General features: G+C 42.0%; 1 protein-coding gene across 1 annotated transcript; it reads left to right on the top strand.

Annotated features, from left to right (window-relative positions):
• LOC136879321 (phospholipase B1, membrane-associated-like) lies at nucleotides 1-27,513 on the top strand. Its single transcript, XM_067153139.2, has 8 exons — nucleotides 1-287; nucleotides 17,372-17,546; nucleotides 18,219-18,432; nucleotides 20,054-20,280; nucleotides 22,085-22,247; nucleotides 23,535-23,689; nucleotides 27,043-27,208; nucleotides 27,365-27,513. The coding sequence occupies exons 1-8, from the start codon at nucleotides 1-3 to the stop codon at nucleotides 27,511-27,513; spliced, it is 1,536 nt and encodes a 511-aa protein (XP_067009240.2).
• Nucleotides 27,514-27,914: the final 401 nt, after the last annotated feature.

Genomic DNA, 27,914 nt, shown 5'->3' with positions numbered 1-27,914 from the left:
ATGGTATTTTGCTATGGATTAACCGACGTTAGTGGACGACAGGCCCGTATCATGTACGCTCAGCGGCATCCACACCGCAACATTCCATCGGAAAAGATTTTCGCTCGGCTATTCCAGCGACTTGCAGAAACGGGTCCATTTACTGCCAGGACAACGGATCGCGGTAGACCATGTAACGTTCGCACGCCGGAAATGGAGGAACGGATGTTGAAACACTTGGAATGTGATCCTCAAACAAGTGTACGAAGAAATGCAGCTGCTGAAGGTATCAACCAAGCTCTTGAGTGGTTTGTTTCACATGAGCAGCTACTGTATCCGTACTATGTCCAACTTGTGCAAGCTCTTCGGCCTCCTGACCACCCTGCAAGAGAACAATTCTGTCAATGGCTTCTACGCCAGAGGGCGGAAGATCCACAATTTACAGCCTGAATTTTATTTACGGATGAGGCAAGATTCGCCAGAAATGGCATATTAAATTACCACAACACGCAGGTGTGGGCGGATAGAAATTCTCGAGCCTGCAGGGAGTCGAGGCATCAGGATTGTTTTACTCTCAATGTGTGGGCAGAAATTGTGGATGACAAACAAATAGAGCCATGCATTTTACCGAACAGATTAATAGGTGCTGTGTATTATCCATTCCTGTGCGATGAATTACGCGGACTGGTGAAGGACGTTAGGCTTCTAGAACGCCAACGCATGTGGTTTATGCATGATGGGGCACCACCTCATTTTCTACGCATCGTGTGACAATACCTAAACCAAACGTTTCCTGGACGATGGATTGGTCGAGGAGTTCCAGTAGCATGGCCTCCCCGTTCGCCAGACGTCAATCCATGGGATTTTTTGGGTATGGGACATGTAAAGTTATTGGTGTATGCCACACCCATCGACAATGTTCAGATTTGACCGGAGCGTGTGACCAATGCATGTGCCCACATTCGCGAGCAGCCAGGCGTGATTGGGCGCGTTCGGGATTCCTTGCGACGGAAAGCCGAAGCATGTGTACATATGGGCGGTAACCATGTGGAGCATCTCCCGTAACGTGCAGATCGTATCCGCGGACAGGCCGGCTGACATCATCACAGCTCCTAGTTGGTGGTATTGATGGCTGTTTGCACAACGCGTGTTCTGTGCAGCGTGTTTGACAGTCATGTCTTTATTAGAAGTAGCTGGTAGGATGACGTCCATTGTGTGACAGTCATGAGTTCAGTGGAAGTAGCTGGTAGGATGACGTCCATTGTGTGACACTCATGTGTTCAGTGGAAGTAGCTGGTAGGATGACGTCCATTGTGTGAAAGTCATGTGTTCACTGGAAGTAGCTGGTAGGATGACGTCCATTGTGTGACAGTCATGTGTTCATTAGAAGTAGCTGGTAGGATGACGTCCATTGTGTGACAGTCATGTGTTCATTAGAAGTAGCTGGTAGGATGACGTCCATTGTGTGACAGTCATGTGTTCATTAGAAGTAGCTGGTAGGATGACGCCTATTGTGTAACAGCCATGTGTTCATTAGAAGTAGCTGGTAGGATGACGTCCATTGTGTAACAGTCATGTGTTCATTAGAAGTAGCTGGTAGGATGACGTCCATTGTGTGACAGTCATGTGTTCATTATAAGCAGCTGGTAGGATGACGTCCATTGTGTGACAGTCATGCGTTCACTGGAAGTAGCTGGTAGGATGACGTCCATTGTGTGACAGTCATTTGTTCATTATAAGTAGCTGGTAGGATGACGTCCATTGTGTGACAGTCATTTGTTCATTAGAAGTAGCTGGTAGGATGACGTCCATTGTGTGACAGTCATGTGTTCATTATAAGCAGCTGGTAGGATGACGTCCATTGTGTGACAGTCATTTGTTCATTAGAAGTAGCTGGTAGGATGACGTCCATTGTGTGACAGTCATGTGTTCATTATAAGCAGCTGGTAGGATGACGTCCATTGTGTGACAGTCATGAATTCACTGGAAGTAGCTGGTAGGATGACGTCCATTGTGTGACAGTCATTTGTTCACTATAAGTAGCTGGTAGGATGACGTCCATTGTGTGACAGTCATTTGTTCATTATAAGTAGCTGGTAGGATGACGTCCATTGTGTGACAGTCATGTGTTCATTAGAAGTAGCTGGTAGGATGACGTCCATTGTGTGACAGTCATGTGTTCATTATAAGTAGCTGGTAGGATGACGTCCATTGTGTGACAGTCATGTGTTTATTAGAAGTAGCTGGTAGGATGACGTCCATTGTGTGACAGTCATGTGTTCATTATAAGCAGCTGGTAGGATGACGTCCATTGTGTGACAGTCATGTGTTCATTATAAGTAGCTGGTAGGATGACGTCCATTGTGTGAAAGTCATGTGTTCACTGGAAGTAGCTGGTAGGATGACGTCCATTGTGTGACAGTCATTTGTTCATTAGAAGTAGCTGGTAGGATGACGTCCATTGTGTGACAGTCATGTGTTCATTAGAAGTAGCTGGTAGGATGACGTCCATTGTGTGACAGTCATGTGTTCATTAGAAGTAGCTGGTAGGATGACGTCCATTGTGTGACAGTCATGTGTTCATTAGAAGTAGCTGGTAGGATGACGTCCATTGTGTGAAAGTCATGTGTTCATTAGAAGTAGCTGGTAGGATGACGTCCATTGTGTGACAGTCATGTGTTCACAGGAAGTAGCTGGTAGGATGACGTCCATTGTGTGACAGTCATGTGTTCATTATAAGTAGCTGGTAGGATGACGTCCATTGTGTGACAGTCATTTGTTCATTAGAAGTAGCTGGTAGGATGACGTCTATTGTGTGACAGTCATGTGTTCATTAGAAGTAGCTGGTAGGATGACGTCTATTGTGTGAAAGTCATGTGTTCACTGGAAGTAGCTGGTAGGATGACGTCCATTGTGTGACAGTCATGTGTTCATTAGAAGTAGCTGGTAGGATGACGCCTATTGTGTAACAGTCATGTGTTCACTGGAAGTAGCTGGTAGGATGACGTCCATTGTGTGACAGTCATGTGTTCATTAGAAGTAGCTGGTAGGATGACGCCTATTGTGTGACAGTCATGTGTTCATTAGAAGTAGCTGGTAGGATGACGTCCATTGTGTGACAGTCATGTGTTCATTAGAAGTAGCTGGTAGGATGACGCCTATTGTGTAACAGTCATGTGTTCACTGGAAGTAGCTGGTAGGATGACGTCCATTGTGTGACAGTCATGTGTTCATTAGAAGTAGCTGGTAGGATGACGTCCATTGTGTGACAGTCATTTGTTCACTGGAATTAGCTGGTAGGATGACGTCCAATTTGTGACAGTCATGTGTTCACTGGAATTAGCTGGTAGGATGACGTCCATTGTGTAACAGTCATGTGTTCACTGGAAGTAGCTGGTAGGATGACGCCTATTGTGTAACAGTCATGTGTTCACTGGAAGTAGCTGGTAGGATGACGTCCATTGTGTGACAGTCATGTGTTCACTGGAATTAGCTGGTAGGATGACGTCCATTGTGTGACAGTCGTGTGTTCACTGGAAGTAGCTGGTAGGATGACCTCCATTGTGTGACAGTCATGTGTTCATTAGAAGTAGCTGGTAGGATGACGTCCGTTGTGTGATAGTCATGTGTTCATTAGGAGTAGCTAGTAGGATCACGTCCATTGTCTGGATTGTAAATACGCAACACAAATAAAATGGCTCATATCTCAACGGGTATCTGTTTCTGGACATATGTTTACAGAAACATTTATTCTCGTTTTGACCAATCCCAACCCCTGTTGCAATATCGGACACCTTTATTTAAACACTCTATATATAAGTAACATTAAAGGGAATATAACTACAGTTTGTGAATAAGAGTGAACTTACAAAATTTGCTTTATAGATCTTGTGGCGACGACGGGATAGGAGTGGGAAGGAAGCGGCTGTGGCCTTAATTTATCTGGTATGTAAATAGGAAACCACGTAGAACAATCCTCAGAGCTGTCGACGGTGGAATTCAAACCCGTCATCTCCCACATGCAAGCTCACAGGTACGCGACCATGCGTGGCCAACTCGCTCAGTGAATATAATTTTGATCCATGAAATGAAATGGCGTATGGCTTTTAGTGCCGGGAGTGTCCGAGGACATGTTCGGCTCGCCAGATGCAGGTCTTTTGATTTGACACCCGTAGGTGACCTGCGCGTCGTGATGAGGATGAAATGATGATGAAGACGACACATACACCCAGCCCCCGTGCCAGTGAAATTAACCAATTAAGGTTAAAATTCCCGACCCTGCCGGGAATCGAACCCCGGACCCCTGTGACCAAAGGCCAGCACGCTAACCATTTAGCCATGGAGCCTTTGATCCATGATATGTGTATCATTGAATATAGAAATGTACGCCCAAAGTAATGCTACCATTGCGGTAGAATTAGGACAATTTGGGCGGAAGTTACATGATGTATGAAATTGTGTCGTATTACGAAATGTATTTAAATATGACACGCGTCATCTCTGAACTCACGGGTCTCAAAAATTCACGAATTCCAAGAAGAGGAATGGTAAAAGTAGGTGTCTTGACCTGGGCCATCTCAAAACTCACGAGCCGGGCCAGTTGAATTGATAAATGTCCACCCTTCCCACATAACGACTGTAGATAATGAAAATGTAATCGGATTTGTGCGAAAAGGCCCATTGTTAGCGCGAGCCGAAACTCCACGCTCTCTTGTAATTGGCACCTCTCTCATCAAGAGAGGCCTATCGTGTAGCATCGCACGAAGTATACGCGACAGTGCGTGGAGAAATTGATTGATTGATTGATTGATTGATTGATTGATTGATTGATTGATTGATTGATTGATTGATTGATTGATTGATTGATTGATTGATTGATTGATTGATTGATTGATTGATTGATTGATTGATTGATTGATTGATTGATTGATTGATTGATTGATTGATTGATTGATTGATTGATTGATTGATTGATTGATTGAACCAAATCGTTAACGCTATCACAAAATTAAGCTCAGCATTTGCATTTTATCAGAAGATCCTCCGTGGCTCAGGAGGCAGCACGCCTGCATCTCACCACTGGGTTCCTTGGTTCAAATCCCGGTCACTCCATGTGAGATTTGTGCTGTACAAAGCGGCGGTGAGACATGTTTTTCTCCGGGTACCCCGGGTCTCCCTGCCATCGTTCATTCCAGTGACACTTCAGTCAGACATCAATCACTGCGCCAGAGGAGTGCAATAGGCTTCGGCAGCTGGCGCAATTCCTATCCTCGCCGCTAGATGGGGCTTCATTCATTCCATCCCTGATATGATCGAATGACTGGAAACAGGCCGAGGATTTTCATTTGCATTTGCAAATCTAAAAATAAGGTCATATCTGATATTTTCTTTGTAACTACATGAGATTACACCTTTACTTGTTATGGTTAAGGCATACGATCGAGAATAACATTACACTGACTCACTGTTTGTTAATTGATCTTCTGCTGCCACTCACCTCCGCTCGAAGGAAATATTGCTACAGTTTTACAGAACTAACCTGTCAACGCCGGAATCGTCAACTAGCAAAAGATACGCATATTTTAATTTATTTTTCTTCCCCTTCAGCATATCAGAAAGTAAGCAGAACTGCTCGACGCCACCTCAGTATATTTCCTGGTAGTGAAAACGCATAAACACGTATTTAACCACGCACATACGCTCTCGGCTGTTTTAGTTTCCTAGAATTGTCACATTCTTTTCCTATCATAGGGAAGTACATAGTAGGAGGTGTGTCATTTGTCACGCACGCATCGTTCATTATTTCGTTTGTCTGCATTCAGTGCCTCAGGGTGCGTTCACACTGTCACGGACGCGAAGAGACGGCGTGTTTGGGAGCGCGGCGTGGCTAAATGCACTGACGGATTCCTTAAATGTAATATGTTATTCTGTGAAATATATCATTTAATGTATTCGAATCAATTATTTCAAGAATAACACGAACATGATCTCTCTTGTGAATTTGGCGGCACAATCTGCTTGACGAGCTAGAAAATAGCAATTGAGCAAAATTACAGCTTTTAGCCTGTAACCGACGGAAAAATTACGAGGTTTTAATTTTTCATTTCTACTCCCGAAAAATATCGAAATATGGAGGCAATTTTAATTACGGTTCATACCTGGTATTTGGTGGCTAAACGGTAAGTCGTATCACAAAACGGATGGCACAATCTCAGTTCAATTTGGAGTAATCTACAACTTTGGTCCTATGACTTTTTGTCGTATCTCTATCCCTTATACATTAAATTTGTCTCTATTTCTGTATTGTACGTAAATTTTGCACTTTTTACACGTATAATTGATGTTTTGAATCACTTATAGGATACATAGGGTCATCAAATTCTACATTGGCCCATCCAGTAGCTATGTGTGACCCAAATTCTGTGTTTGCATCTGTTACGTAAATATCCGAAAAGTAATGCCTTTTTAAAGATCTTACCCATGTGTCATCCTTTTCAACGTATATAACTCAATCTTACCCATAAACAGATGAGATACGAGAAAATATCATAGCACCAGCCATTTAGAACGTTAAATGTGGCGTCCTATTGTACAATCCGATTGTCGACGTGATGTACCGTTTAGCAGCAATTAAATTTTAAATGGAGGTAAACATGCAAATGTATTCTTATGTCGATCTACATTCATTCACTGAGGTCGATTTGTAGCCATCAGAAAGGGGTATGTGTGCCATTGTAATTAATACTTTACAAATCGATAATGACTCTCAGCAGGAGGGCGCCTTCTATTGTAATCAGAATTCACCACATCGACTTTGACTGGCAGTAGGAATGGGGTCCTTCTCCAACTCCTGTGTACCATTGTAATTAATAATTTCCTTCTTGATTTGACTGGCAGAAGGCTAGGGAGCATATAATTTTTTCATAACTCACTTACCCGATTGTGCTTGGCAGTAGGGAAGGTTGCCCGCCATCATCAACAAATTTACCCATATAAAATTTGACTAACGTTTGGCATAGTGGCCTGTTATTATAATGGAAACTCACCAACTCGGTGAGACTGGCAGTAAGCTGACTGGCATCAGGAAAGGGGGCCTGTGATTATAATGATAACAGCACAACTCAATTTCGACCGTCAGTGGGGAAGTTGTCTGCCATTATAATAAAAATTCCTCAATTGTTATCTGTCTTCTAGTAGGAAATGAGGCCTGCCATTGCAAAGAAAACTCCCCAAATCGATTGTAACCGCGGAGTAGCCAATGGGGCCTGCCATTATAATGAAAATTCCCAACTCGATTATGAATGACAATAGGCTAGTGGACCTGCTGCTATCATCACAACTCCACAACTCGAACTTTACATTGGAAACAACGTATGTGGAACTCGCTATGCTGTTTCTCGGATAACGCTAAGAGACTTGGAATTTTAAAAATATTATTCACTGCATGTACAGTAATTTACTTCGATATCCGTATACATTGTAGAATACCGTGGCGAAGCACGGGTACATTTGCTAGTATACAGTACAGTATATAAAAATGGATGTGTGTATGTAAATGACACATCTCTTCCTAAACCTCTGGAACAATTTCAACCAAACTTGGTACACTTATGACTTGCTACCTCGAGACGAGCACGGAGAGAATAAGACACACCTAGCACCGTTACGCGGGTGAGAGGGCTGAGCTATAAAAATATTTGAAAAAATAGTGTCGAATCCATAGTTTTCGGGACCGCTGAGATGAAGAGTGACATTCTGTATTTTTAAAGTCCAAATTCAGCCCCCTTTGGGGTGTCGAATCCACAGTAGTAATGGTTTTTCACGGATTCTGCCGCCACCGCCACCACACGCCCCTGGACGAGGCCTGGTCCGGTGGGTGACGTCACACCGCGGCGCGGGCTGCCGGCTAAGAGCGCGCCCTTAACCTCACATGACGTAACGCTGGCTACGTGTTTATGCTTAACTTTACAGACCCCGGGTTCAACCCCAGGCCTAAGGGCGTTAACCGCAGTGACCCTAGTTCAAAGCCTAAGAGTACAAGAGTACAAGACACAAAGTTCAACACCCGGGGTCTAACCGCATAAGAGTGTAAGCTTAACCTAACATACCTGAAGTTCGATATCCGGTCTCATTACATAAAACTGCAGGCATAACTTTACGCTGACCACGCGTTAACCAAACCTAACTTCCCAGACTAACCGCATAAGAGTGTAAGATTAACTTAACAGACTCTAAGATCGATACCCGGACTAACTGCATACAAGTGCAGGTCTAACGTTACGCTGACCAAGCTTAAACTAACCCACACCTCGGAAAAAAATGCAGGTTTAACTTTACGCTCACAAAGCGTTAAACCAACCGACTGAACTTCCCTACACCTGCTCGGACATAAGTTTACATCCTATCTAAGTGTGCAGGCTTAACCTTAGCTGACCAGACGTAACCTAACCGGTTGCTTTCCCCTTCCCTGGCTAGAAGTGCAGGCTTAACCTAACTAGAGAAGGTGAGACATGGTCCGGGGGTGTTTGGAGCTGAGTTTGGAACAAGATGCGACTACACACATTTAGTTACACATTTAATTAAGGAATATAATGTATATACATATTCATTTTAGACTCTTATTCCTTTCAGTGTTCAGTCTGCAAGCCTTTGTGAATGTACTAATTGTCACCACAACCTTCTATTTGTAACTAATTATGTGGCCTCGTTAAGTTAAGTTCTATAGTTCTAATCTTTAAATCGACAGAAACTGAGTATAACAATCATCGCTGTCTTGGTCTCCCACTACTCCTCTTACGTCCATAATTCTCCTCGGTAACCTATCCTCCTTCATTCGCCTCCCGTGAGCCCACCACCGAAGTCGATTTATGCGAACACCTTCACCCATCGAGTTCATTCCTAACTTAGCTTTTATTTAGCCCAATCTGTGTACCCTCCTGCCATTGTTCCCACCTGTTTGTACCATTCTCGCTACTGTCATATCTGTTACTTCTAGCTTATAATTAAGATAACCTGTGTCCACCCAGCTTTCACTCCCGTAAAGCAAAGTTGGTCTGAAAACAGACCGATGTGAAGATAGTTTCGTCCGGGTACTGACTTCCTTCTTAGAGAACACTGTTGTTCGCAATTGCGAGCTCACTGCATTAGCTTTATTGCACCTTGATTCGATCTCACTTACTATACTACCATCCTCCGAGAACACACATCCTAAATACTTGAAATTATCTACCTGTTCCATCTTTGTATCCCTAATCTGTCACTAAATTATCTTGGATATCTTACCTACTGGCATCAATTTAGTCTTAGAAAGACTGATTTTCATACCATACTCATTGCACCTATTTTCAAGTTCCAAGATATTCGACTAATAATAGTAAGTGTTCTAAACTATCGTCTACTATACGCAGTCCGACTCGTTAGCTGAATGGTAATCGTACTGGCCTTCGGTTCAGAGGGTCCCGGGTTCGATTCCCGCCCGAGTCTGGGATTTTAGCCTTCATTGGTTAACTCCCTTTGCTCGGGGGCTGGGTGTTTGTGCTGTCCCCAACATCCCTACAACTCACACACCACACATTACACTATCCTCCACCACAATAACACGCAGTTACCTACACATGGCATATGCCGCCCACCCTCATCAGAGAGTCTGTCTTACAAAGGTTGCACCCGGCTAGAAATAGCCACACGAAATTATTATTGAATTGACACCATTTAGGCTACCGCGGTGTCCGTTTTGACGTTTCGTTTTACTCTCGTTGGTGGCAAAGAAACCCGGAACTCTGTTTTTATTAAGTTAGTCGGAGGAAAACCAAATGGGTTACCAGAAATAATTTTACATTAGCACATTATAAGACATGGAGTGTCGAAAGGGGTCTTTATTGCTCTTCAAATATCCTGCGATCAGGGCATCCACAGGACGACGCTGTAACACTGTTTCACAAGAGAAACTCACGTAAGATAATTACCTTCTGTTATAGAAAGTAGTCGTACTAAACATAATTTTTATAACTCAACGCAATTAATATTGGTATTAAAAGTCGGGCTCATTGGCTGAATGTCAATGTCGAAGCTTTCGGTTCGGAGGATCCCAGGTTCGATTGTAGGTTGGGTGTGGGGCTTTTAGACGCGTTATGTTAATTTCTCTGACTGAGAACTGGGTATACAGAGAAAGGATACACCCTGTCGTAAGGGGTGACTAAAACAGGTGATCAAGGGATGATGGATTTGGAACCATGACATTACCTGTGATTAGTACCACTATATGAGGAACACCATGGGCTTACGTTGCCTGTGATTAGTACCACTATATGAGGAACACCATGGGCCTAGGTTACCTGTGATTAGTACCACTATATGAGGAACACCATGGGTTTGCATTACCTATGATTAGTACCACTATATGAGGAACACCACGGGTCTACATTACCTGCGATTAGTATCACTATGTGAGGAACACCTTGGGGCTGTGATTAGTATTATTCGGGGAGGAGCACCATGGGTGTGATTAATAATGAAATGAAATGGCGTATGGCTTTTAGTACCGGGCGCGTCCGAGGACAAGTTCGGCTCGCCAGATGCAGGTCTTTTGATCTGACTCCCGTAGGCGACCTGCGCGTCGTGGTGAGGAAGAAATGATGATGAAGACGACACATACACCCAGCCCCCGTGCCAGCGAAATTAACCAATTATGGTTAAAATTCCCGACCCCGCCTGGAATCGAACTCGGGACCCTTGTGACCAAATGCCAGCACGCTAACCATTTAGTCACGGAGCCGGACACCTGTGATTAGTACCACCATATGAGGAACACCATGGGTCTACGTTGCCTGTGATTAGTACCACTATGTGAGGAACACCACGGGTTTGGGCACTGCCTGTAATTAGTACCACCATGCAAGGAACACCATGGGTCTGTGTTACCTGTGAGTTGTACTATTATATGAGGAACACCATGGGTCTACGTTACCTGTGATTAGTACCATTATGTGAGGAACACAACGGGTCTGGTCGGCGCCTGTGATTAGTACCACTATATAAGGAACGCCATGGTTCTACTTTACCAGTTGTTAGTGCCGTTATGAGGGACGGTGATCTGGGTTTTGGGCCCCTTGAACAAGAAGCATCATGTCGGAAATAAGGCATCGCGAACTGGATCCACTGACTGCTTTGAATTCATGGTCATTTTTTCATCATCATTCGTTGCAGATTCTGGTCAGTGGATACATTTTGAAGTTGTAATTATCCCTTCATTTCGTTGCACCTCATACTATTAGGGTCCGATGACCTACATGTTAGGCCCCTTGAAACAACAAAAATCATCATCGTAATCACAGTTCGCACGCGTGACCCCGCCATGGAGCGGGAAAAGCGGCAGAAGAAGAAGGAGGAGGAGAACATTATTTTTATTATTTGTTTTATGTTGTATTGGTTCAGAGACATCGTCGCGACGAAGGTACAGGAGGTTGTGTTTATTAACTGAAGAGGAAGTAGGAGCTGGGCAACCAACCTCTATTAACACTAACCAGAGGTAAAAAATGAATGGGGCCCGAAACTTCGAAGAATTAATTTCGTGTGGCTATTTCTAGTCGGGTGCAGCCCTTGTAAGGCAGACCATCCGATGAGGGTGGGCGGCATCTGCCATGTGTAGGTAACTGCGTGTTATTGTGGTGAAGGATAGTGTTATGTGTGGTGTGTGAGTTGCAGGGATGTTGGGGCACCACAAACACCCATCCCCCGAGCCACTGGAATTAACCAATGAAGGTTAAAATCCCCGACCCGGTCGGGAATCGAACCCGGGACCCTCTGAACCGAAGGCCAGTACGCTGACCATTCAGCCAACGAGTCGGACACTTCGAAGAATGAAGGTATAGGACAAAGGAAGACAAAGGAAGACAAAGGCCGCGAAGAGCGTGAAAACGAACGAATCTCTAGGCCTCGGAAACTTAACACCACCTGGGTTGGAAAAGAACAAGAGTTGACCAAGGGAGATCGGATAGAATAGATGAAAGTGAGGAGCCTGGAACACGTAAGTGGAAGAAATTCCAGGACTCAGTTAGAGGCCCCGTGATCGCCAACCTACGCTCCCATGATAAGAGCCCCTGGGGGCCTCTTTTAGTCGCCTCTCACGACAGGCAGGGAGTACCGTGGATGTATTCTGCCAACCTCACCCACAAATGGTGATAGGAAAGCCCGTGGCCTTAATTAAGGTACAGGCCCAGCATTTACCTAGTGTGAAAATGGGGAAAGACAGGAAAATATCTTCGACTCAGCCAACACTGGGATTCGAAGCCACGATCTCCTTAATGCAATTTAATAGGTACACTCCTAGAACTCCGTAACCAGCTCCCTTGCTAGAAGAAGAAGAAGAAGAGAAAAAGAAGCATCATCATAATAATAATAAGAAGAAGAAGAAGAAGAAGAAGAAGAAGGGCAAATATCAACCTGTGTTGGTCATACATCCATTATTCATGTACCCAGGAAACTCGAATTTCTAACCCGTGAAAATGCACTTCGCCTGATAATTGGTCAGTTTGAAATGACCACCTTATTCCTAATCCTTGGTGAATTTTTTTCCTCTGTTCCCTTCGAGAACTCAAGGCTACGATGCCTCGTGGACGACGTGACATTCTTTCGATGGATGTTTTCTTGTATTCTTGATAATGATCTCCGGCTTGGATAATCACTTCTTGATGCGCCGGTTCAAGGATTTGGTGTTATATTGTCGCCTGCGGTCAGGAATACGTGACAATACCTATGAGTAGGGAATCCACGCACCCCACCTTCGTAGACTGCCTTAATAACTGACGTCACACGTCTGTCTGATACGATGTGTATTTAAGAGGCAGTCTCCTTAACGCAATGTGTCTTCCTGAGTTCGCAGACTGATCGCAAGGTCAACAGAAGCAGTTTCAAGCAGCGACTCCGTGTTCGAATATCTGCCAGGTAATGAAGACTTTAAATTTGTTAAAGTATAAGCATAAGTTTGTTAATAATAATTGATGAAGATATTAATTAATTAATTAATTAATTAAGTCAGTGGAGCCTCCGTGGCTAGACGGCAGCACGCCAGCCTCTCACCACTGGATACCGTGGTTCAAATCCCAGTTACTCCATGCGAGATTTGTGCTGGACAAAGCGGAGGAAGGACAGATTTTTTTCCGGGTACTCCGGTTTTCCCTGTCAATTTTCATTCCAGCAACACTCTCCATTATCATTTCATTATATCTGTCACTAATTTATCATTGCCCCAGAGGAGTGCGACAGGCTTCGGCAGCTGGCACATCTCCAATACTCGTCGCTAGATGGGGGTTTCATTCATTCCATTCCTGACCCGGTAGAATGACTGGAAATAGGCTGTAGATTTTCATTTTTCAATTCCATTCATTCAGTCAGTCATGAATTAACTGTAATAGGCTAAATGAGATTTTAAATGTAGGGAAGATCGCAATGTGAAAATAAAGTTGGAATCCAAGAGGACAAATTGGGACAAATATTAATTTATAAGATGAAGTCCGACTCCTCGGCTGAATGGTCAGCGCTCAGACCTTCGGTTCAGAGGATCCCGGGTTCGATTACCGGTTGGGTCGGGGATTGTAGTCGCGATTGATTCATTCTTGTGGCTCGGGAATTGGGTGTTAATGTTTGTCCCAACACTTTCTTCTTCGTATTCATACAATACACCACAGTAGCAACCACTTCAGAAACACGCAATAGTGAATAAATATATCCACATAGGGTTGGAGTCAGGAAGGGCATCCGGCCGTAAAACAGGGCCAAATTCACATGTGCCACACTGTTCGCACCCGCGGTCCCACCGGTGTGCGCAAAGCGGTGTAAGAAGAAGATGCATTTGTAGGATGAGGAGTAAGGGATTGGAATAAATTGTCAAGGGAAATATTCGATAATTTGCAAGTCGTTTGAAAATGTTCAAGGAAAAGCTAAGAAAACAACCGATAGGGAATATGCTACCCGAGCGAGAGTCATAAATGCAGATAATTGATGACTGATTTAATTGATCTGTAGTGTGTCAGCTTTCAGGTCGTAAGATCGCGGGTTCAAACCCGGCAGAGGAAGTCGTTTGTTTAAAGGGTGGGAGAAAAACAGTCCTTAACATCTATCTTCCTGGAGGAGTACGCAAGGGACTGAGATCAGGCATTCTTGTGTTTAACAATCAGAAATATATACATGTCTAAGAAAATTGTTGCTGTTTTAGCTTTATATTCTTTAGATTCTTTAATTGATCTGTAGTGTGTCAGCTTTCAGGTCGTAAGATCGCGGGTTCAAACCCGGCAGAGGAAGTCGTTTGTTTAAAGGGTGGGAGAAAAACAGTCCTTAACATCTATCTTCCTGGAGGAGTACGCAAGGGACTGAGATCAGGCATTCTTGTGTCTAACAATCAGAAATATATACATGTCTAAGAAAATTGTTGCTGTTTTAGCTTTATATTCTTTAGATTCTTGTAGTCTAAAATAATAAATAAGTTTAGTGATATATTTTCTTACTTCTTATATAATTTATGTTTTAATTTTAATGGATTTGGTATCTGTATTTGAATTTTTGAAGTTTAATGTTTAATTTAATATTTTAATATTCTAAAATGTAAATAGTGTGTTCATAAACCTGTATTGTATTATACGGAGACGCTACATAAAGGGGCTTTTCAGCCTCAGTGGCATGTAAATCATCATCGTCAATAAATTCAAAATTCAAATTCAAAGTCCATTCGACATTCCAAGTCGTACGTTGTCAGCATGTAGAAGATCGCTGGGTCGAATCATTTGGTATTTATCTGACAAAATTAACTAAAACTCGGCCACAGACCGTCTAAGAGAGAATCGGCTTGCTCTGTCATCCGGGAGAGCAAAACGAAGGGTGGAAATTGTCGCGCAGGCAGTCTAGATGGCATCAACTCAAAATGCTTGCATACTGAAACTGAGGCCATAGATTATTATTATTATTATTATTATTATTATTATTATTATTATTATTATTATTATTATTATTATTATTATTATTATTATTATTATTATTACCTACTCGTTATACTTGCTTCATTCTTCACCTTTGTTTCGGATTAAGTATACAAAAGTCGAAAGTACATTCAGTTCATTTTTTCTAACTTTTTGTCTGTTTTTTATATTTTTGTGTCGCACCGGCTCAGATAGGTCTTATGGCGACGATGGTATAGGACAGGACTAGGAGTGGGAAGGAACTACCATGGCCTTAATGAAGGTACAGCCTGGTGTAAACATGGGAAACTATTTTAAACCATATTCAGGTTTGTGGACGGTCAGGTTCGAACACACCATCTCCCGAATTCAAGCTCAGGATTACGTGAACGAACCACGTAGCCAACTCGCTCGGCCTGCCTATTCGTTTGTTTGCCACTACATTGCTTAACATAATTTCTCGAAATTCGGTATTTAAGTCACCCTGCAGGCCTTCGGGCTGAGCAGCGGTGGCTGGGTAGGCCAAGGCTCGTCAGTGTTGTGGTGCCATGTTGTTGTTTTACAGTACATGTGTTATGGCTGGGATCATCTGAAAATTTGCGTCGCGAAATTTTGTGTGACGCGATGTTACCTAGCAACCGTGCAGGCTGTGATGTGAAGTATTAATGGATGGCCATGACTGAGACATATATTATCAAAGAAGGGTGTTAGAGTACAGATGGTTTATGTGATCTTGCAGGCTGTGATGTGAAGTATTGATGGATGGCCATGACTGAGAGATCACGGACTGCCTCCGCTTTGTCCAGCACAAATCTCACATGGAGTGACGTAAAGCCAATTGTAAAAAAACACACACACAAACAATCCTACGCTACCACAACACTGAAGAGCCTTGGCCTACCGAGCCACGGGACAAGGTGGGGAATGTGGGAAAAGGTACCCGGGGGTATAGGTAGCCACTCAGTTCCATTTAGTGTCTAGGTTACAGATAATGGAAGCCTTTACCTTTTATTCCTCCAATGCTCTTCATGCGATATACGAAGATTAATTTACATTATTTTACACGATTTATTTCTCATTCCGTTGATATTTCTATTAGCAATGAGCCAGGCTTTCTAGATATTGCCGGGCCGATGACCTTCGATGTTAGGCCCCTTTAAACAACAAGCATCATCATCATCATCATCATCTAGAAATTGCTTCGAGAAAATATTCCGGAATACACATCTAAAAATCCCAAGGTATTATTTCCAATAGCAGTCTAACGATATTGACTTACTTGCTCTTTAATTCCCACCCCATCCCCTCCAAGCCACCCACAGCACCTGTGGCGTCCACTAAAAATTAACCAGAGACACAGAGCGTAATGTGACATTCGTTCTCTGTTTTGTGATGATCCAGTGAAGCAGCAATTAGTGTTAAATCCAGCAAACGTAACCAGTATTTTTTTTGTTCTTTCTGAGTAAGGACAGTCCGGTTCCAGGACTAAATTGAAACATGGCTTTTGGTCCAGGAGGTCCCGGGTTCGATTCCTGGCCGGCTCGGAAATTTTAACTTTTATTGGCTGTGTGGGCAATTTCCAACATTAAAATTCATCATAGATAGGGCGCCATCCTCAGAGACTGGCAGGTCGCCTATACGGCGTCTACTCTAAATGGTGGTGGTGGTGATTATTGTTTTAAGAGGAAGTACAACTAGGCAACCATCCTCTATATAACACTAATCAGAGAGAAAAAATTGAAGGGGTACGACAATTCGAAAAATGAAGGTATCGGCCAAAGAAAGACAAGAGCCACGAAGGGCGTGAAAATGAAAGACTCCCTAGCCCTCGCAAACCTAATAGCGTCGGGGTCGGAAAAGAACAAGAGTTGACCAAGAGAGGTCTGATAGGATAGATGAAAGTGAGGAGCCCGGCACAAGTAAGTGGAAGCAATGCCAGGACTCAGCTAAGGGCCCCGTGGTCGCCAACCCACGCTCCAAAGTTCAGAGCCCCTAGGGCCCCTTTTAGTCGCCTCTTACGACAGGCAGGGGATACCGTGGGTGTTATTCTACCGCCCCCACCCACAGGGGGCGTCTACTCTAAAGACCTTTAGCGTCTTCAGAGGTCACACGCCAAAATTATTATTATTATTATTATTATTATTATTATTATTATTATTATTATTATTATTATTATTATTATTATTAATAGCGTAAGGGCAGATGGTGCTGAGAGATTATAAATTATTGTATTTTTTTGTTTTTCTTTTGGTACTGTGTTATTAAATATGTACAAAACCTAATATATAGGACAAAGATATTTAACTATTAAAACATATGTTTGATGTTTTAATTTTTCTTCCCCATGACTTCATATTTCCCCTAAATTTAATTCCGTATCTGGGTAAAATGTTCTTCATATTGTACCTCTCTTTAATAATACCTGTTGCATTGTGTGTTAACAGGATGGAACTCCTTGGACTCGTGGTGGCAGTGATAATTTTCGTTTCCGAGTGCTGTGCACAAGATTCACTGGCTTCACTCAAGAGATATGAAGGATTCCGAGAGGCATTATTCAACGCATTTAGAACTCAACCTGGGAACAAGGCTCAACACTTCAGAAGAGCAACTGAACTTAACGTGAGTATAGAGTGGTTTCTCTTTATGGGAGTTGGACATGATCGAAACCTAACAACGATTGTCTGTTGTACCAAACGTTGATTTGAACATTCCTCTTCAAGGCAAAACATTTGTCTATCATTCTACTCGTCCTAGAGAAATAAAAAGAAAAGGATATGTTTAGCGTTGCCCAAATCAAACCAAGGTCCTACAGAGATTATAAACTGGGGAAAGAACTATAAATTTAATTGGTTACCGTTAAAGGTTATACCGTGCCCTTCCTCTTGCAACTTAATCTAGCATAACTAGCCTATTCAAATGAGTTAGCAACACCGACTACTATTTTTCAGAGATGGTTTTCGTTGATTTTTCCTATAAGTAAAGTAAACTCGTGTCCTCATCCCGAGGTGGTGCAGATCTTTTCAGGCACACCCCCATTGGAGGTGAGCTGCATGTGCCATTTCAACCACATACCAGCCCTCCTGCCATTTTAAAATTTCTGACAGTACCGGGAATCGAATCCGGGCCCCCGAGGACAGCAGCTAATAACGCAAACCTTTACGCTACGGAGAAAAGAGCCAATTAAATTTATAGTTCTTTCCCCATAACATACAAGGAGAGCACATTGGTTGGCTTTATTTGTGATCGGTTGACTGAAGTTTGTTAAGTTTGCTATCTTACTCTGTGTTTCAGAAAATGCAGCTATCTGTACCACTTCAGAAAGCGTTCCCGTGTTCCACTGAGAACAGTCGCTCACCAATTCGTCCCACCACCGTCCATCAGCTCCGGCCAGGCGACATAGACGTGATCGGTGCTATCGGCGACAGTTTGACGGCCTCGTGGGGAAACGATGCGCTCAACTTAGGGGCTGTCTTGGTGGACAACAGAGGTTCATCTTGGTCCATAGGTAATTACATATTCTCGTTACTTCATTCAGAACATAAATGTAAGCGACTCCGAACACCATAAGTCCCACCAGGACTGTGGTCTCTTCCGACGCCACGCATATAAAAAAGAACGAGTCTAACCATCGTCTCTAAAGGTTCTCATACACTCGCAGATTTCTGGGATACTTGTGTATACAGAATTGCCACCGAAAGTACGCAGCTGACAACAGACGCTCAGAGTTCATAATTTCCCGAATAGCAACAAAATGCAGTTGAATACGCTCTCAGTTGTCCAGATTCTCAACTGTTCTATGTTTGCAATTATACATTTTGGATGCTTGGTGAAGTTTTTAGTTTAACCAGCAATCAATGACTCTGAAAATTATGCACTGACTGCACAATCTGCTTCCAGTTACTGCCATGTTATGATGCTTCGATGTAGGTTACGGATCCCAAGTTACTGGAGGTCTCTCAGTAGTCCATCTTTACTTCGTTTTCTGAGTCTACTGCGTGAACGGGTTCGTTCACGTCTTTTTAACAGAATTGCCTTGGTCCGGATATGGTCGCGCATGAGGGCCACATGTCCCACCCATCACAGTTTCCTTGTATTCATTTTATGTTCAGTGTTGGGTTGATTTATTAATCATACAGTTCTTGAATCTCCCCCCGTCTACAGACACGTGGATATGAGGGAGGATGGGAAGGGTTAGCACGGTGGAGAGTGTAAGAGAAATAAAGAACCTAAAGAAAATTATAAAGAAAGTAACAGGAATTCGATCGGGCACTAACAGACTACACTACACTGTCAAGTATCTTCCCCAATCCTTTATATATCACGAAGTCGCCTCTTTCTGCAGAATTCTGCCTTAATCCTTAATCTTCAGTTATTGTACTGCCAAGGAACCTGGCAGCTATCCCTAACGTGAATCACATTGATTTTAGCTCTTTGTCCTTCCTGTTCCGATCACTATTTACTTCGCTTTGTAATTGATGTTCTTTCTATATTCCCGGCACGTCTCTGTCAAATCTTCCAGTATTCCAATAATATATCGCACACCTTCTGTTAGTAACACAATGAATCTCGTCTTATCATTCTTCTTGTTTTCCGGTATATCATCAATAATGCGGGGAAGTTACAGTCTTCACTGTTTAACATGAAATAAAATAATAATAATAATAATAATAATAATAATAATAATAATAATAATAATAATAATAATAATAATAATAATAATAATGATGATTTTACGTCACACTAACTACTGTACTTTTACGATTTTTCGGAACGCGGAGGTGCCGAAATTTAGCCCCGCAGGAGTTCTTTAACGTTCCAGTAAATCCACCGACACGAGGCTGACGTATTTGAGCACCTTCAAATACCATGGAACTGAGCAGGGATCGAATCTGACAAGTTGGGATCAAAAGGCCAGCGCCTCAACCGTACTTTAAAATAAGAAAAACATTCTGATACTAACTCACTGAAGTTTGATTGCAACTCATTCTGAAAACAATCATTACTAAAACAGGTAGTTTTGAAAACGTTAGGATAAATGGAAGTGGAATTGGGAACAGTTCAGTATTAATTTTAAGTCGATATATTATTATTTTAAAATATTGATTGAAGGTTTTATTCTCTTTCAGGTGGAGAGAAAACATGGAGAGAATACTTGACACTGCCCAACATTCTGAAAGAATTCAACCCGAATCTTATAGGATATTCCTATGGTGATTCGTTATCTCATCAAAAAGATTCGCAGTTCAACGTAGCCGAGGCAGTGGCTATGAGTCGAGATATTCACTTCCAGGCTCGCAATCTGTGGAAGCGCATGCGTGGAGACAGCCGTGTCGACTTCAAGAAGGACTGGAAGGTACGTGTTGTCCTCAAAAGCTTCTGTAGTCCTAAAATAAGAGTACAGCAGTGACAGCAATGTTGAAGGGCAGGACACTTGAGACTTCCCTCGATTTGTTTCTAGTAGTTCAACATCGTCCTAATAACTGTAAGTGGAAGAGGAAAGGGTGGCGTTAATTAAGATAGAGCATTTGATAGTGTGAAAATACGAAACAACAGAGAACCATTTCCTGATCTATGGATAGCGGAGTTTTTGAAACCTCCATCTCCCAAACTCAAGCTTACAGCAACACGTGCAGACAACTGGCTTGGTCTTCCCAGAATTTATTTCTACAACCTCCTCTCAGATCTGATAACAGCCATCGGAACAATGCATTACCCATTTCGGCTCAGTCCAGGTTAAAGCATTCGAACATTTTTTTCATATTCAATCCAATAATTTTAAATCTTGTATAACAATTTAATTATTTTTCCCGTATATCAATGGCTCCGCCAGTTGCTATTTCTTGATGGATGCAGTACTTACGAATCCGTCTCTTGGCACAGGCCAGATCAAAATGTAGTTCCCACTGAAATCCCAGTCTCATCCTTGGCTGTGACAATATGGAAGCTGCTGGGGTGTGAGTGGTGCCGAGTAATGACATTCAGAGCACGGTGTTGCTCATAGGGTCAGTCATGCTGCAATAGCACTATCTGGCCCGGTGAGAAAAGCATTGGCGAACTACCTCATTCCTCATCTTGCCTAGTACGTTTCATTTAGGCACTGCTGTTACTTTTTGCGATTTCCCTATAACCACATAACCTTCGATGATGTTATTTGAGGATCCAACCAATCTCGGGGCTGATGATATATCAATGGATTTCTTGGGTTGTCCTTGATTCAGTCCGTAAAGAACACCAATTTGAGTGTAAAAGATGAAGGAAGAATGATCAAGAATATTAAACTTTCCAATGATCTGGCTTTGCTGGCAGGAAGTTCAAACTCTAACAAATGATGTCACAACGCCTGGATGATGAAGTCGCAGAGTATGGTATGAAAGGCAATCTTAAAACACAAACAAGTAGTCTGATGATGAGGAAACACCCACAGGTACTACATGTTAGCGTTAAGAGAGAAGAAATCCAACAAGTGAAACTGATCAGGTGACTCGGACAAAATATTGGCTGAAGATCGTCGGTGTGGAAATGAAATCAGAAGTCGTATAATTATAGCTAACTAGGCATTTTGCGAAAAGCAGTCTGTGTTACATCAACGCACCATTTTCCTTGTGAAGTCCTACGTCCTGTCAGTTACGATATTCTGAGGCAAGACATGGAACCTGAACAAAAGGCGACATTAAGAAATGAGAAGCCTTTGAGATGTGGTACATGCGCCGTTTGAAGAATGTAAGTTGGATATGGGAGACGAGCAATACAGATGTGCTAGATCGAGTTCGTAAGGAGCAACAGCTGGTCAACTAGATCCAGAGGACAGAGGTCGTCTTGGGTGGGGCGCGAACTACAACATGGCAGTCTGATAGCTGATGTACTACAGCGAAAAGCACCTAGGAAAAGCCCTCGTGGAAAGCCAAGAAGCATACATGAAGACGTCCTTCAGTGGCACTTGCCTGAAGAAGTATGAAGAGGCTGAGAAGAGAGCTCAAGATAGATTCACAGGAAGCAGACTCATCGTAGAGACCAAAACCAGTCAAACAATAATGATATTATTACTACTATTATTATTGTTATCATTATCATCATCATAAGAATAATACATATTTTCCACTTGTTATTCATCTGATCCATTTGCGTATAGTTGAAATGCAATGTATTTATTATTTCAGGTTGTAACTCTCATGATTGGTCCGAACGACTTCTGTCTGGACATGTGTTACGTGAAGAACGCCGGAAAACTTCCTGAAAACCACCGCCAGGATCTTATCAGTACGCTGGATTTCTTACGAGACAACATGCCTCGAACTGTCGTTAACTTGGTCATGGTACCAGGTGAGCAGTCCTTTAATATCACATTACTTTTAACTTAGAATTTTGAAAACTGTATACCTATATGTTACTGAAGTGGCATTGCTATATGCCCATTGCTTATCAACGTGCAGTTAGCAGGTACAGAATATAAACAGCAACAGTGAAAAGAACTGACACCCTCTCCCACATCTACTTAAGAAAAACCTATCAGTCTAATTTTTAACTGTACTATAAGTACGTATCGTCGCTGCCGGAGCAATACCGCGTATCTGACAATGCACTTTCCATCCATTATTGACCTTAAGAATGGTGATGCCCCCCTCCAGTCTCACATGGATATGGTGTCCATCAGAACAATTTTCGTTGTGTTCACTTTCCTGTGCGTATGTGTAAAGGAAAACTAACCTTACTGTACCGTACTGTTAGGATGTACATTTGCATGACGTATTCAGTCACTCCTAAAGTAGAATGTATTTTAGGTTCATTTTCCTTTGCACCTCGCCATAGGAAAATGAACACAACGAAAATTGTTCTGATTTGCCCAACGAATTCATTCCTAACTTAGCCTTTATCTGCTCACTGCTAGCACCCTCCTGCCATTATTCCCACCGGTTCGTATTAGCAATCATTCTCGCTACTTTCACGTCTGTCACTTCCAGCTTACCAAGGGGATAATAAAAATTGTAGGCTGGTTAGTTTGTTGCTGTATGTCACAAAATATCTTCTGTGAGATCTGTGCATTTAATTTATTAAAATGCTTCAGTGTACAAATATTGAATTAACAGACTTGCATAAGACATACGGAGCAACTTACAGCAATGCTAATTTGGCAATAATCACCACCACCTCAGCGCTATATTCTTGCCATAAAACTTTTTTGCAAGACTGGGTCCATCGTCGTAGAGATTGTGGCCAGTTCAAGTTCTACATCGTGAGAGAAAACACACACTCACACACACATACACACCGAGAGAGAGAGTACTTGATATGATCCACTTGGTTCAGTTCCGTGTTCCTTACCTAACATTAAGTCTTCTTAAGTTTCTTCCCAACAGACATCACTTTAGCCTTGGAAATGCCAAGTTTCATATCACCATCTCTGTGTTTCTTTTCAAGTACAGAGATATTGGATCGTAGGTTTTCAACATAGTCTGCCATTAAAACCAAGTCGTCTGTATAAGCCAAACTTCTTGTTACATTTCCATCCAACTGAATCCTTCCCTGCCATGAAAATTATCCATGTAAACTACGAACAGTAAGAATGCTGAATTCTAAATATATTTTTTAATTTTTTTAATTTGTTCTCAGATTTGGAAATCCTGATGAATTTTACCGCCAAACCTCAACGTTGTCAAATTTTACACAGCATAGAATGCCCGTGTTTGCTTGGTCTGGCCTATCAACATCGCCGGCAGCACTTTCTCGACATCATGAGACAATGGAGGCAGGTCGAGATGGAAGTGGTGAGTTTATTTCCTAATACTCCTCTTTCTCGTTAAACACTGTATTATGTTCATATCAGTACAACATGCCCAATGTTCAGGTGGCGGGTAAGTGTGGAAAGAGGATCTAATATGTTTTAGCAAAAATTAGATTGTCATTTTATCAAGCAGAATAGGCATGTATGGGCAAGGAAATAATAATAGGTATAAATGTATGATAGTCTATGGTGTAGTGGTTAGCGTGATTAACTGTCATCCCCGGAGGCCCGGGTTCGATTCCCGGCTCTGCCACGAAATTTGAAAATTGGTACAAGGGCCGGAACGGAGTCCACTCAGCCTCGGGAGGTCAACTGAGTAGAGGGCGTTCGATTCCATCCTCAGCCATTCTCGAAGAGGTTTTCCGTGGTTTCCTACTTCTCCTCCAGGCAAGTGTCTTGATAGTAGCCTACCTAACTTAAGGCCACGGTTGCTTCCTTACCTCTTACTAGTCTATTCCTTCCAATCTTCCCATCCCCTCATAAGGCCTCTGTTCAACATAGCAGGTGAGGCAGCCTGGTCGAGGTACTGGCCCTCCTCCCCATTTTTATCCTCCGACCAAAAGTCTCACGCTCAAGGACACTGCCTTCGATGCGGTAGAGGTGGGATCCCTCGCTGAGGGTAAACAGATTAAGAAAGAAAGAAGGTAAATTTACGATTATATGCATCTCCAAATTAAAATACACCACCAGTTGGCTGGAAGAGATACGATGGGACCTACAAAGACTGATAACAATAAATAACAGGGTGGCCTTCCGCCGACAGATCGCTTCTGCGGATTTTTCGCTTTTGCAAATTCGACATCAACCTCGGAGCGTTTTTGGAGGAACAGAGACAGGCGACCAGCCGACGTATGAAGCAGGTCTGGGAAGAAAAGAAAACAGAAAAATAAGTTCTAAGCGGTCAGTAATAGGCCAAATTCTCTAATTAAAAAAATGCCAGCATGTAGCAACTTCGCTTTGTTTTTCCACCCAATACGACGTCTTCCAAATTTTTCCGTGCAAGAAAGTTCGTTGTTAAAAAAATTATGTTCTCAATTCCACAATAAGATGTAGCTATTTTCCCCTCGTGCAATCCTCATTCAGAAAATAGTGAAGATAAGACTGAAAAAGTCTATGTTCAAACATTCTGAAATTGCAAAATGGTTAATTCAATTTTTTTTTGGTTTATGATATTTATATCCGGTATCCAATTTATTTGTAGAGCTTCATGGCATTGCTCATGATGAAATTTATTCCTCATGATATTAATTAATTAAAGTAATCTATACTGTATGTTTCACAATTACATAAGTGACGAAAGGCCGTTTCCCTTGGGTACAATCTCCAAACGAATGCAGCCATAGGTTTAGAGTAGTTTCATGGACATTTTAAAAGGGAATTTTACTGTCTACATCCACCGATGGTACTCAAAGAGTGAAAAGGTCAGACTTACATTCTAATGCGTTCACAGTTTTATGTTAGAAAAAATGCAACGTAAGTAATTTGAACCTCTTAGCGCCAGGCGAAAATGTAAAGGTGAGGTCTTAAAATACCAGGCTGTTTTAATGGAAAATGTAGGCTTTCGGAAGAAAGGAATGTAACTCCTCTGTTTTTAAAAATATGAAAGTGAAACTTAGTCAGGGAGTGCAAAGTATAGTCTTCTAAATTCAGGATAACTTTGAGATCATGATGAAATTTATTCCTCATGATATTAATTAATTAATCTATGAAGGAAAATAAAAGTTGGAAAATTCGGTAATTCCTATTACCACACGCTTACAAATGGTGTAAAAAACGAACACTGGACGACACGCATACATAATACAAGAACTAAGAAACATATTTCGTTTTTTCTAAAGATATCTACAGGGGAGTCAAAAATCCGAAATTCTCAACTGTAGCATATTGAAAAATACACCAACAATGGCAACCACACAAGTGAAGACAAATAAACGACGGCAGTGAAAATAAACAGCCGTATAGCTGATGACTGGCGAATAAAGTGGTGACCTCTTGGGTTGACTGTGATTCCGATCTGGGTGATGAATCAAGTGCCGATTTCGCCTCAGACAATGAATTCCTTGCGCGGAATGTGACTATACATAACCAAGCAAATGATAGTAATGATGTTGATACTATTACTGACCGGGAAGAAAGGAATGTTAACCAGGACAATCCTGTACTGTCTCCACATTTCCTGGACTCATTACTTCCTTAATGTCCTCCTCTCTTTACACTTCGACGCCATGCTTTTACGAGTCGCGCGTAAACAAGTCAAGGAACTTCAAACATCGCTCGCGATTATCGATGGATAGAACACAAGAGCACGACCGACTGTGAAAACGTGGTAGCATGGTAGCTTGAATTCTCCTTAATGGTCGTGCCAAGGTTAGGCGCCATTTTTAGTCTAGAAGCCTCTCAAATAATAAAGAAATGAAGCGTTAGTTTCGTTAGTTTCGTTCATTTTTTGAGGATCGCTCACAGTGACTAACACTAAGAGAGTCAAACTTAATTGAAATTATACAGCAAAAAACTGGAACGGTCATGTTTTCGAAAAAAAATACATTTATTACATTTTATGAAGCAGATAGGGTGTCGATGTAATGAACAAGGGGTAAACGTGTGTTTTTAATGTAATGACTAAGCAAGCATTGCGTGATTTTAAGTACAGTATAGTGAGAAAGAAGGAAGTTTCGCTAACTGGAATTAACATAAATCTACGTATTGTTGCAACACCTTGCAGAAGAAAAAGAGATGAGAAGTTGCTTCAGTGGTTGCCCTCATATGCTCAAATGTAAATCATTATAATTTTCATGACTATGACCGGTATCTCGTACTGTAAGACATAGCAGCATTTTCCTGAACATTATGAGGTGATCCCTAATCCTCGACTGGTGAAGGTTTACTCACTGTATGTTTGAATAAAGTTATGAAGTAAAAATACAATTGAAGAACAGTACTTTCAAAATATAAAAACAATATTACAACATTGATATCATTGTTCAAAAATATAATTGTAATTATAATCAGTGTAAGTTTATAACATCATTCAGTCCATTTTGTGCAAATTTGTGTGGTACTCTCTTATGTTCCTCCACGCTTTAAGTGGTATGAGAGTCTTAGAACCCTGTTTTTCTCTTCCCAAGACACAGGAAAACTTGACGCATTGAGTCACCGTGTTCGAATTCCGAACAAGCATAATATTTTATATTTTATATTTGTGAAATGATCAGATTATTTTGCAAATAATATAATGCTTATAATACCATTAAACGGTATTATTTCTATTTTTCACTCTTATTTTAACTTTGTGGTTTCTATTAAGTAAAGAGTCATGATGTGTTTGTTTCATAATAGGCCAACAGTGATCGGTATCGGACTAAGGACGACTTCGCTGTGGTGCTGCAGCCATTCGCTCAGAACGCCACTCTGCCCACGGTAGAAAAGGGGGCAGAACAAGTCACTGATTACTCCTTCTTGTCATTTGACTGCTTCCACTTCAGCCAGAAGACGAATGCGTTAGGTAAGTTTGACTTATTAAATACAGGGAGGTTCCAAAAGTAGATATGTGGGAGTTTACGTAAATTTCTCAGACCGCAGTGATGTTGATGGTGGTAGTTATATCGATATTATGATTTCTCATGTATTTCAAACTAAATAAAGTCCTCTCTGTTTATAGTTGCCAACGCCCTCTGGAACAATATGTTGGAGCCTGTGGGACACAAGTCTACTGACTGGGAGCCTCTGTTTACTAAGTTCATGTGCCCAACGCAACAGCAACCCTACATCTTCACTGCTGGTAACAGTGGCCCAAAAGACGACTCCTGAAAGTGAAATGGATATCGCTTGCCCACCTGCGTAGTCAAGTTCATTTATTCTTCTTTTTTTCTGTTTGAACTGACGGCAGCTAAACTATTTACGATATTCACGTGCTAAGTATATAGTGAACTCTCGCTGGCTGGCCAGTTTATCGACAGTTGTGTCAAATGTTCTCATTTGGGACAATTGGGACTATCGGCAATTTAAGAACTTCCAAGAATAGAGCCCGAAATAATTAGATAACATTAATGGGCTCTCCGTAACTCAGTTTCCCGAATAGTACATCGTAAAAAACTTCCGTGCTACTAGTCAAGTGCAGAATTATGCGCGTATCACAGTAAAGACATTATTGTCGTTGTTGTATTTATTATATGTATGTATATATAGTATGTATTTATGCCTGGGCATAA

Source organism: Anabrus simplex, chromosome 8, assembly GCF_040414725.1.
Source record: "Anabrus simplex isolate iqAnaSimp1 chromosome 8, ASM4041472v1, whole genome shotgun sequence".
Classification (NCBI taxonomy): domain Eukaryota; kingdom Metazoa; phylum Arthropoda; class Insecta; order Orthoptera; family Tettigoniidae; genus Anabrus; species Anabrus simplex.
Note: the sequence above shows the minus strand (reverse complement) of the source record. Positions and strands in the feature narration are given on the sequence as shown.

Coding starts and splice junctions, on each gene's coding strand:
- LOC136879321 (XM_067153139.2), top strand. CDS start 1: ATGGTATTTTGCTATGGATTAACCGACGTTAGTGGACGACAGGCCCGT. Junction 288..17,371: donor ATCAACCAAGCTCTTGAGTG/GTTTGTTTCACA, acceptor GTGTGTTAACAG/GATGGAACTCCTTGGACTCG. Junction 20,281..22,084: donor ACTTCAAGAAGGACTGGAAG/GTACGTGTTGTC, acceptor TTATTATTTCAG/GTTGTAACTCTCATGATTGG.